The sequence below is a fragment of the Megalopta genalis genome, chromosome 12 (genome assembly GCF_051020955.1).
Source record: "Megalopta genalis isolate 19385.01 chromosome 12, iyMegGena1_principal, whole genome shotgun sequence".
In the NCBI taxonomy this organism is placed as follows: domain Eukaryota; kingdom Metazoa; phylum Arthropoda; class Insecta; order Hymenoptera; family Halictidae; genus Megalopta; species Megalopta genalis.
In genome coordinates, this window is record NC_135024.1 from 1,759,716 (window position 1) to 1,772,339 (window position 12,624).

At 39.8% G+C, this 12,624-nt stretch overlaps 1 protein-coding gene and 1 long non-coding RNA gene across 3 annotated transcripts in view; one reads left to right on the forward strand and one right to left on the reverse strand.

Annotated features, from left to right (window-relative positions):
- Positions 1-12,624, reverse strand: part of sfl (N-deacetylase and N-sulfotransferase sfl) — a 755,463-nt gene that overhangs the window by 109,738 nt on the left and 633,101 nt on the right. For both annotated transcript variants that reach the window (XM_033485087.2, XM_033485086.2), the window contains one exon: positions 2,227-2,424. In XM_033485087.2, the coding sequence (XP_033340978.1) occupies positions 2,227-2,424 (198 nt within the window). The remainder of the gene's footprint in view (positions 1-2,226; positions 2,425-12,624) is intronic.
- LOC117228972 (uncharacterized) lies at positions 9,227-12,194 on the forward strand. The gene is made up of 2 exons (XR_004492412.2): positions 9,227-9,450; positions 10,911-12,194. It is a non-coding gene; the product is annotated as an uncharacterized LOC117228972 (long non-coding RNA).

A 12,624-nucleotide genomic window follows, 5' to 3' on the forward strand; every position in this document is an offset into this window, starting at 1 on the left:
TGGCGATCTTTATTACGCTGCAGTTTAATTCAGTGGCGATCTGAATTGCAAATTACAATGTAATTGAATTAGTTTCTAATTTAATTCAACGGCGAACTTGATTATTTTGTAATTTAATTTAACGGTGATCTGAATTACGAATTACAACGTAATTGAATTAATTTCTAATTTAATTCCATGGCGATCCGAATTACCTTATAATTTTATTCAATAACGATCTTTATTACCTTGCAATTTAATTCAGTGGCGATCTGAATTGCAAATCACAATGTAATTGAATTAGTTTCTAATTTAATTCAATGGCGATCTTTATTACTTTGTAATTTAATTCAATGGCGATCTGAATTACTTTGTAATCGAATCCAATGGCGAACTTCATTACTTTGCAATTTAATTCAGCAGCGATCTGAATTGCAAGTTGCAATGTAATCGAATTAGTTTCTAATTTAATTAGATAACGAATTACTTTATAATTGAACGGCGATCCGAATTACGATGTAATTTAATTACTTTTTGTACCTATAATTCCTTCAGTAATTCAATTGCAATTCTGCGCAATTCTGGCTCGATTACGTTTATCCTTTCTATATTTTCGTTTCGATATTTTTCATTATCAGCAGCATAATTTACGCCAGATTTTCGAGGCTCCGATCCCACTCCGCTACGATCGCAGGATCGACGAAAGAACCGCGAAACCTGCGCGAACGTACCGAGCAGATTCTTCGGAAAAATAATTACGCTTCATGGACGGCGTATCGTGTGATAGCGGGAACAAGCTATCGGAAAACAGACCAGCTATTGCGGACGGCCGGCAAAAACCGAGGAAAAAGGAGGAACGGAAAAAAAGCGCGCGCGCCCGCGCACACGCACGCACACACGTCCTGGCGGACATACAGCGGAATTAATTCGCGTTTCGCCTGGAACGAATATCCGAATTCCGAATGGAATATAGGAAGAACCCGGGATGCAGGGGTTGCGAAAAAATCCCCGAAAAAAATGCTAGGCACCGGCCTCTCGGCGTTTCCGTGGAACGCTAACAAGGCGAACGGTTTTTCTGCAAGACGCAGGTCGAGGTACGCGGAAGTTTCTCTCAGAAATGTCAAAGGTCGGGATCGAAACACGCGGATCTCAGAATACTGAATCGTGATTCTTCGAGCCGGTTTTTACTGTACATTGTAATGTAAAAACAACGACTTAACTTTCTTATTTGTAACCTTTTATACGTGAAAATTTGTTCAACACATTGCTGAGATTCTTCCAATTAAAACGAGTCCAAACACGACATAATTCAGTCTATATTTATTCAATTACTTTCTGACTGATCTTATTTAATCAGAAATCGTGAAACGCTAACAAGGCGAACGGTTTTTCTCCAAGGTGCAGGTCGAGGTACGCGGAAGTTTCTCTCAGAAATGTCAAAGGTCGGGATCGAAACACGCGGATCTGAGAATACTGAATCGCTATTCTTCGAGTCGGTTTTTACTGTACATTGTAATGTAAAAACAACGACTTAACTTTCTTATTTGTAACCTTTTATACGTGAAAATTTGTTCAACACATTGCTGAGATTCTTCCAATTAAAATGAGTCCAAACACGACATGCTTCGGCCCATATTTATTCAATTACATCGCGACTGATCTTATTTAATCAGAAACATTTATCCTAATTATATCAAACTGTAATCAGAAAATATTTGTCCAAACTATATCATGTTTGGTCTCATTCTAACCAGAAAACTGTCAGCAACGTGTCTACAATCAATTCAATATCAAAATGCTAAAATCGGGAAAATTTATGTCACTGAGTTTTCTTGTATCATGAGTTGCCTTTTGGTGATTCGTGTCGAAGGAAACGCGTCGCGTGCCGCAGCACACGTGGCTCCGTCGTACAACGGAGAATTACATCGTCGACGAATTACAGTGCCGTAGCAATATCGCAGCGCGAATTCCAGAATACCGAAGTTCGGCAATTCCCGGAGAAATCACTGTCCGTCCGAATAGAAAGGAGAACAGCCGCGTAAAAATCGTAGAGCGACCCGCTGCGTCGTACGACGCGACAGGCGCGCAGCTATTTATCGTTACGAAATTTCCGCGCCTCGGGCGATTTACGCGCTTCCCGCCGCGATAGCTGTTATCGCGACCGCGAAACCGAGCCGACGCGTGCCCGTTTCTGGCCGCGCGCGGTTCCTGTCCCGCCGCGGTCCCGTCTCCTCGAGCTGTACTCACTTGATTCGATTAGAGACGAGCAGCTCCGCGATGTTCTTGCCCAGCACGGAGTACAGTGTCTCCACGAACACCAACACCTTCGGGTCCGTTCTCAGGCGGGCCTCGCTGCGATGATCAGGAGCCGACGGCAGCCTGGTTGCTCCGCGGAGTGTCGAACACCTTATCGCTGGCTCCGGCCTAGTGTCTCGGTGGATCAGGCTGAAATCCGGCAAAGAGAAATCGTTTGAGATTCGTCGAGAAGGTAGATGAATTTGGAATGCATTCGATGGACATTAGGGGGGCCCGGCGACGGGTGTAACATCGGGGCCTTATTAACGCGTTGAATGTCTCGGAATATTTGGTAGATATTATATACAACATATAAAATATATAAAACATATAAACATTATTTATGTATAAATAATTATAAATAGCCTTTGCATTTGGGTGGCGACACTGAGGCGCCAGTGAAAATTGCTGTACCATTTTTAAAAATAATTGTCACAGTATCAGGTTCGTTTAAATATACATATATACTAAATATATATATATATATATATATATATATATATATATATATATATATATATATATATATGTATATATGTATATATAATATAATATAATATTATATTATATTATATTATATTATATTATATTGTATTATATTATATTATATTATATTATATTATATTATATTATATTATATTATATTATATATTATATTAAATATATATATTAAATATTTAAAAAAAAACTGTTAAAATTTCAAGTATTGTACTTGTCAATAGGCTGAATTTCACACATGCATAAATCGCAATAAATTGCATAAAATGGGAATACAATAGATCAGAAAACATGTTTCGGATTTCGAATTAAAATAGCTTCGACTGCAAAGGGTTAACGCTAGAACTACCGAGCCCTAAACGCGACTAATATTGTATATTATTTTATAACACTGCCAGGACTGGATTTATTTAAGCTTCGCGAATAATTTATATTACAATATATACTTCATCGTTTGAAATTTAACCTAACTATTTTTATTATAAATGCATACAATCCGCAGTCTAGTCATTTATCGCGGTTTTTCAATAGCGTGTCCCTCCATTGCGCGAACTTTATCCAAAAATCTGCTATTCGTTACAAAAGTTGCCACGAATATGTATGTATATATTTCTGTCCAACACACGCAAAATGTGAAAAAGTTCGATCAAACGCGAACCAAATCGACCAACCGGAAATTAAAATCGCAAAGCTTCTGTAATCTTTTAAACCCTCGGAATAAGCTGTGACCAAGAGACGACACTATTGCACCGTATAAAATAGAATAAAAGTGGAATAAAATTGGGATTAAAATCGCATCAAAATACAATTAAGATAGAATAAAAATGGAATAAAAGGAGAATAAAAATAATATAGAAATAGAAGAAAAGTGGAATAAAATTGGAAAAAAAGTAGAATAAAAATCGAGTCAAAATAGAATAAAAATAGAATAAAAATAGAATAACAAGAGAAGGAAAATGGAATAAAATTGACTAAAAATAGAAGAAAAATCGAATCAAAATAGGGTAAAAATCGAATCCAGAATATAATAAAAATCGAATAAAATAGAACAAAAATAGAACAAAAATAGAGTAAAAATGGAATAAAAATAGAATAAAAATAACATAAAAATGCAATAAAAATAGAACGAATCTCCAGAATCACGATCACGATCGCCCTCGCCAGCATCGATCCAGCGATTCCGCCGGATTGGACACGGGGATCGGCGAGGCAGGCGAGAAATCAGCGCACGGAAAATCGTCCGAACTAATGCAATTAAGATCGCGTCCCGATCTCCGTCCCGGACTAATCCTTTTGTCCGAGTTCGGCGGAGAAGAGAGAGGTAGCGTGACTAAAAGCACTGTAAATCGACGTAGCGGCAGTGGTGGCCGGGGCGGAGGGGGTGGCCGGGCCAGGACGTTCTATAATTTCCCCGGGGGGATGCAAGAAGTGGCTCAAGTATTCCAAGTATTTGGAGTTCGCGGCGGTGAATGCGGCCCGCGAAGTGTACGGCCGCATACTTTCCGCGGCGTTTCCTTTCAGGGGAAAAGTTCTGGGCAAGTTCGCGCCCGGGTCCGGACCCGCTCACAAAAGATCCAATTTGAATTTCATACCGGCGATTATGGATGTAGATTTCGGACGGCCGCGATTCGATCCGACCGGCAGCTCTCTCTCTCTCTCTCTCTCTCTCTCTCTCTCTCTCTTGGGCTCCGGCACACGGACAGGGACCGTTCGAGAACTCGCGCGGTTTCCGGCTGAACGCCGCCGAATCGGAAACAACCGTTGCGAACGACCGCGACGCACGCGAGCCAACTTTTACCGGCCAGATTTCCACCCGGCGAACCAATTTTCGGCGACCCCTACAAAATATTTCCGCGGAGAATCGGCGGAACGTCTCCATTCTAGCACGTCTCCGTGCTGGTTCGCTCTTCCGCGCGACGTCTTTCTCGTTTCGACAACTGGATTTTAGAACTGCCGAATTCATTTATCGGTATATACAGGGTGTCCCTAGAGCTGCAGCGTTCCCTCCTGTTGCGTTCGTCGATTCGTAAACGTTCCGTGTCCGTTGTTGCAGAAAATCCAACAGGAAAGTTAAAGAATTTTTACGTAAGCTGAGAATATACAGGGTGTCGCAAAAATGTCTCGCAATCCGGAAATGACAGGTTCCTCGGATCATTTGAAGCAACTTCTTCCTTTAGAAAAATTTTCTCCGAGGCACCGTTAACGAGTTATTAACGAAAAACAGTAACCAATAAGAATCGAGTACGGCTGACGCGAGGCGGTCCAGCCAACCAGCGCGCGAAGCCCAGTTTCGCTCATTGGTTCGGTCGCCCCGCGCCAACCGAGCTCGTCTCTCATTGGTCACTGTTTTTCGTTAATAACTCGTTAACGGTGCCTCGGAGAAAATTTTTGTAAAGGAAAAAGTTGCTTCGAATGACCCGAGGAACCCGCCACTTTCTGATTGCGAGACATTTTTGGAACACCCTGTATATATACGATAATAATTATATTATATATTTATTTAGTAAATCGATCAAGTAATAAATTGTCAGCACCTCGGATCGATAATTTTCTAGAGACTGGAATTCGGATGAATAAGTTACTTGATCGAATAAGTAACGCTAAGAAAGATCGACGATAAGAAGAACAGTGATTACACAATTATCTAAGGAAACAGCTGTCTTCGCGCTCTCGGCACGGTTCTCCGGCCGAGGGAAACACAGCTAATTTCGCAGTACATTCAACGAGCGTACTCGCCGAGGCGATCACGCGAGAGAAGAGAGAACAACGGGTATATTCGACGAAGGGCCGGGAGAGAATCGTGCTGAAAGTTCCGAAACTCCGTCGGCTTACGCCGGACGGGGCCGGTAACAAGTTTTAAGATCGGCGCCGGCCAACTACCATGGGGATCCACCTTAACAATCGGGATTACAGTTTCCTCGGCGCGTTCGCGCAGGTGTAACGCCGTCGATGCATTATGCGCGAGCAATTAACGCGTCGTCGCCGACGAGATTTCGCCCGTGTAAACCGTTGACCGTCGACCCTTTACAAGTTCCGCACGACTAATCGATAACAGACGCCCACCGGTATTTACGATTACACGACGCCGTGTCCCGTCGAGTCGAGTCGAGTCGCGTCGCGTCGCGTCGCCGGCAAAGGGCGAATATAAGGACGAACCGTCGCGAGACTAATCGAGACAGGAACGAGCTTCCGGAGCTGTCGAAGCGCCCTCCGGCTGCGTGGACATCGAAAATTTGTCGCCTCCGTTTCGATTCGTCAACCTGCACCCGTTATTCCTTATCGTCGACGTGATCGCATTGATTAATGCGAAAACGATGTTTATTCATTTATTTATTTATTTATTTAATTATTTATTTACCTACTTACTTATTTATTTACTTATTTATTTACTTCCTTCTTTACTTATTTTTTTACTTATTAATTTACTTATTTATTTATTTACTTACTTATTTACTTATGTAATTACTTATTAATTTACTTATTTACTTATTTGTTTACTTATTTATTTATTTACTTACTTACTTATTTACTTATTTATTTATTTTCTTCTTTACTTATTTTTTTACTTATTCATTTACTTATTTATTTATTTACTTACTTATTTTTTTACTTCTTTATTTGTTTACTTACTTATTTACTTATTCATTTATTTACTTACTTAGTTACTTATTTACTTATTTATTTACTTATTTATTTGTTTACTTACTTAGTTACTTATTTATTTATTTACTTATTTATTTGTTTACTTACTTATTTACTTATTTATTTCTAAATCATTCATTTAATATCATTTATTTAATACATAAAAAATACCAGGTTGCTAACTTTTTAATTTACGATCATTCGGATTGCAAAGATACATTTACGAGTTATTTATTTAATGTAACTAATTAGCGACAAATATTAAAATAACGCTCGTTAAAAATCTAAACAAATGTATTCTTATAGCTTTTATAAACTAACATAAAAACAGCTGCTTTCGGCGCTCCGCAAATCTGTTGTTAAGGGTGTATTTCGTTTCGGCAAATACGAAATAAGATTCACGCGACTAAATTCGGGTACACACACACGGATACGTAAGAGACCATTTTCCGTAGTGGTTGTTCCCGTATTGACAGAGCGAGATGAAATCGTCGAAATTATGCATAAGCATAGAATATGTCGGACCGAAAAACGAATCGGAACCGCGTTTTATAAGCTCGAACATGTATTTCAATAGGGGCGGCCTTTCCTATCAAGCGGGGCAAATAAAATCGTCCATCGGAAAGCATAAAATAAATCAGTTCGAAATGATTGGGATCGTTGTTTAATAAATGCGTAAGTTCGCATTTCTGTTTTCTATAGGGGTGAGTTTTTTTTTTGCTATCGCGAGAGGCAAATCAAATTGTCCATGGAAAAGCATAAAATAAATCCGGTCGGAATGATTGAATATGTAAAATCCAATACGCGTGTTTCTCCTATAGGGGCGGTTTTCTGTATCGGGTGAACGAAGCAGCATTGCCGATCCAGGACTATTCCGCGAAATAAAACTGTCCCGAGTAAATTCATTGTTCTTACGTTAACGTGGGAGCCTAAATAATTGTTCCGCGAATTGTTCCACGAATCTCAGCATCGGCGTTGCACTCGAAATAAGCATCGTTGTTGCACTTCGAGTACGCATCAATTTGCACTTCGAGTACGTATCGTCGTTGCAGTCGAAATGTGCAACGATGTTGCACTTGAAATATGCATCAATGTTGCGCCTGAAATATGCATCATTGTTGCACTTGAAACATGCATCATTGTTGCACTTGAAATATGCATCAATATGCACCGGATACATGCATCAATATGCATTTGAAATATGCATCATTGTTGCACTTGAAATATGCATCAATATGCACTAGAAATATGCATCAATATGCACTAGAAATATGCATCAATTCGCACTTGAAATATGCATCAATTCGCACGAGATCGCCCATGAAAGTGGGCTTATTCTAATGTGATCCTTTAAAAAGTCGACTTTTTTCTTTTCTACACTTTCTTAAAAAATATATAGCTTCGAAAACACGTCCACGAAGAACTGCTGCTGGATTTCTCAAAATTAAAAAAGTTACAGCTGATTGATCGTTCATAGTACGATTGTTACAATAGTTTCTTCATAACAAAGAAAAAATGCCAAAGAGATTTAAATGAAAATGCAATTTCCACTGAAACACCCTCTTAACCCCTTCCATTATAATAACGCATCGGACGCTGAATATTCCACGCATAATCTACGAGAAGCGAGCATTATTAACCCTTTGTACTTGAAGCTATTTGAATTCGAAATCCAAACCGTGATTTCTGATCTATAGTAATTCTGCTGCTCGATTTCTTAAAATTAAAAAAGTTACAGCTGATTGATTGTTCATAGTACGATTGTTGCAATAGTTTCTTCATAAAAAAAATGCCGAAGAGATTTAAATAAAAATGCAATTTCCACTGAAACACCCTCTTAACCCCTCGCATTATAATAACGCATCGGACGCTGAATATTCCACGCATAATCTACGAGAAGCGAGCATTATTAACCCTTTGTACTCGAAGCTATTTGAATTCGAAATCCAAACCGTGATTTCTGATCTACAGTAATTCTGCTGCTCGATTTCTCAAAATTAAAAAAGTTACAGCTGATTGATTGTTCATAGTACGATTGTTGCAATAGTTTCTTCATAAAAAAAAAATGCCAAAGAGATTTAAATAAAAATGCAATTTCCACTGAAACACCCTCTTAACCCCTCGCATTATAATAACGCATCGGACACTGAATATTCCACGCATAATCTACGAGGTGCGCGTATTATTAACCCTTTGCACTCGAAGCTATTCGAATTCGAAATGCAAAACGTGATTTCTGATCCACAGTAATTCTACTTTATGTAATTTCCTGCGATTTATGCGCACGAAATCGTGCCTTTCGGCAAGTACAGCAATGTCTCCCTAACTAATGCTCAGATTGTGCAGAAAAATGGACAATTTGGGGAGAGGAGATACGATTATTCGTGTTTTGCTTCTCGTTTTTTATAGTAGTTGTCGATTCGTGACTATAAAAACGAACCGCAAGGCTCGAATAATCGTATCTCCTCTTCCCAAATGGTCCACTTTTGTGGAAAATCTGAGCGTCAATTAGAGAAACATCACTGTACAATGCAATTTTAACAGTTTCATGTTTTAATTACAAACGAGTCCGATGCTCTTGCAATGATCACGAAAAATAGTATAGCAATTTGGCGCCTCGGAGTCGCCTCTCGAATGCAAAGTGTTAATCTCTTCTAAATACAGAAAAAGATTTCGATTGTTTCGTTATCGAAAAATCAAGGAATAAAAGTGCACGCAGAAATGCAGAAAAGAAAAATCATCCGCACTATTAGCATGATCGTTACGGTGGAAGAAGCGCGTTAATCGAGGTGGCCGCGAAAGAAATCGCGGCCGCGATTCGGTTGAAACGATAGCGTCGAAAACAATGAAGCAACTTCTGCCACTTTTCAGGGACGAAGCGAGGGGACGGGCACCCGTGAAATCGAGGAGCCGATTCGGAGTTTCGCAATTAATCGGAGCCGGTTGATCTGGATCTTCCGAGGGAGGAGAACTATCGCGAAACGATCTAGAGACCGACGCCCGAGGGCGGTCTCCCCTAAGCCTGTGATCTCGAAGGTATATCAGAGACGTTAATTCCACCTACGCAGCGGGATTAAGCCTGAAAGGAGTGGTCTAAAGGGGCCAGATGGGAGGGAGGGGGAGGAAGGGCTGAAAAGAGCGCATTCCTGCGAATGCTTCCGGTTACACGGGCGCGGGAACAGTGTGGGGCCGGAACAGGGTTCTTTGAAATCGTCTTTTAAAACGGATCCTCGTTCTCTCCGCGTTCTTTGGGACACTCGGATTATCGGTAATCGTAAAAATACCGTCAGATTTATGCCGAGTGGAGCAATCCGTCGCTTTGCGCCGCCCGGGAGAATGAGACGAGCTATCTCGTCCTCGGCGACAAGGAGTTGATCCTCATTATACGAAAAAACGTCCGTCCCCGGAGCCGGCGCGGCGTCGACGCGCTTAAATTCCGCCTGACCCCGGGGAAAAACGCTTCGGCGATCGCAGAAAACGAAGAAACAGTTTCAGAGCTGAATGCCCCGGTGCCCCGGGATATCTGCCGGATATCTTGTAGATCTCTCCTAGATTGTGTCCGCGTCGCACCAGGGTGCAAGAAAAGACCGAACAGCGAACGAAATATGAAATCGTTGCACGATTCTCGCGACGATTGGTATATTGGGCCCTTTTATTCCGGGTCGCCGATTGCGAATCTAAAGTCGGATCACAATGTGTAGCTTAATCGTTCATTAAGGGCAGACGTTTTTATTAATGTTTTTGTAATATTGTTACACGATGTAACGAAATTGAGCAACAAATAATTATATAATAGATTGAAACGAGACTAATAGATGATATTTTTGTTAATATTTTTATAATAATATTACACGATGTAACAAAATTGAGCAACTAATAATTACATAACAATATATAACATATATTACGATACATAACAATAGATAATATTCTTATTAATGTTTGTATATAATATCATTACACGTTATAATGAAATTAAGCAACAAATAATTACATACAAAATTAAAACGATAATAATAACGATAATAATAGATAATATTTTTATTAATGCTTGTATAATATTATTACACAATATAAGGAAATTGAGCAACAAATTATTACATAACAAATTGAAACGATATTAATAGATAATAATAATAATAATAATAATAATAATAATAATAATAATAATAATAATAATAAATATTTTTATCAATGTTTGTATAATATTATTACACGATATAAGGAAATTAATCAACAAATAATTACATAACAAATTGACACGATAATAATAGATAAAATTTTTATTAGTGCTTTTATAATATTATTACACGATGTAACGAAATTGAGCAACAAATACTTACATAATAAATTAAGACGATAATACATAATAATAATAATAATTAATATCTTTATTAATGTTTGTATAATATTATTACCCGATACAACGAAATTGAGTAACAAATAATTACATAATAAATTGCAACGATCCCCCTAAACTCTTTCTCTCTTCGCAGACTAATTGTCCTCGCAACGATCATAAGCGCGTGGACCACCAATACTTCCTCATCCACACGAGGCAACGACTTTCTTTCGAAGCGTCGCGAAGAGCTTCCTCTACCGCGGCAAAGAGACTCACTGATCAGGCCTGCTCTCCGTGAATGACCACTGTGCGATGGTTCTGCATGTTTCACGGCGCTAATCATAGCACAACAGTCGATACACGACGAACCCGACAGGCCTTCCCCCGTCGAAGCTTCTCGGGCGAAGCTAATCTCTCTGAAGATCCCGTGACAGCAACCTATTGAATTATAGCTGGAGATCCTGGAGGATCTGGAGAGGCAATCCGCTAAATTCGTAGATCAAACGAGCGTGCGCGGGGAAGGCGGTCTAAAACGTGGTCCGGCAAAAGGTGAATCCTAGGGATCATCGAGATCTACGATCGACGCGCTCGATCAGAATGGGACATCGCGTTGGGATTTATCCGTCGATTCCCGATAATTACGCAGGCTTTGGGATTCGAAAGGTAAAAAGGTACAACGCGTGGTTTCTATTCTAGAACGCGCGAAGGAGAAAGCCGTTTTATTAATTACAAATACAGGGTGTCCCAAAATTATGGAACTTTCAGGAAATACTAGGTTTCGTCAGGTTATTCGAAGTAACTTTTTCCTCAGCGAAAATGGAATCCGAGGCTTTGTTTACGAGTTATTATTATTATTATAAACAGTAGCCAATGAGAATCACTTATCACTTATATCCCAAGCGTTTGATGCTATATCATTTGTTTCGCATGGATTTGTAGCTAAACCTTCTACATCGCATTGATTTGAAGCTAAATCATGTGTTTTGCTTGGATTTGAAGCTAAACCTTCTACATCGCACTGATTTGAAGCTAAATCATGTGTTTCGCATGGATTTGAAGCTAACTCGTTTGTTTCGCCTGAATTTGAAGCTATATCACTTATATCGTAACTATTTGAAGCTAAATCATTTGTTTCGCGCGGATTTGAAGCTAACCTTCAATGAGAGGCTAATTTCGTTCATTGGCTCGGTCGCCTCGCGCCGATCGAGCTCGCCTTTCATTGGTCACTGTTTTTCGTCAATAACTCGTAAACAAAGCCACGGATTGCAATTTTGGAGTCTCAATTTTCGGACCTCAGGAATTCCTCATTTCCCGGGACTTAAAATCATTTCTCGACACACGGTATATTAGATCGAGTCGTAAATAATTCCCGACGCAGCAAATAGTAGAGCAAATAAATAAAAATAGAGCAAAATACATAATGTTTGATTAAAAGAAACGGAGGTTATTTATGACACGGCGTTCGAACGCGTTATCCTAACCTATGAGTCAAGCGAGATGTATTATATAAACTGTACGGATCGGGATCGTGGCAGAAGTTCCGAGGGATGATCTAGGAGAAACTGCAGGATCGAACGCAAAAATGCCGGATGCCGTTCAAGGTCGTTAAACCGTGGTGGTCGGCTGGTGAACCGGACGCGCGATGTACCTTAAACTTGATTAACGGCCAGGCGACAAGCTCGTAAAACCGAGGCTGCCTCTTTTCTCCCTCTCTCACCCTCTCCCTCTTTTTTCTTTCTCTCTTTTCTCTCTCTCTCTCTAGCTCTCTCTCTTTCTTGAGCTCTCTCTGTCTTTTCTTCCTCTCATTTTTTCTCTTTCTCTAGCTATCTCTCTCTCTCTTTTCTTTCTCTCTTTTTTCTCTTTCTCCA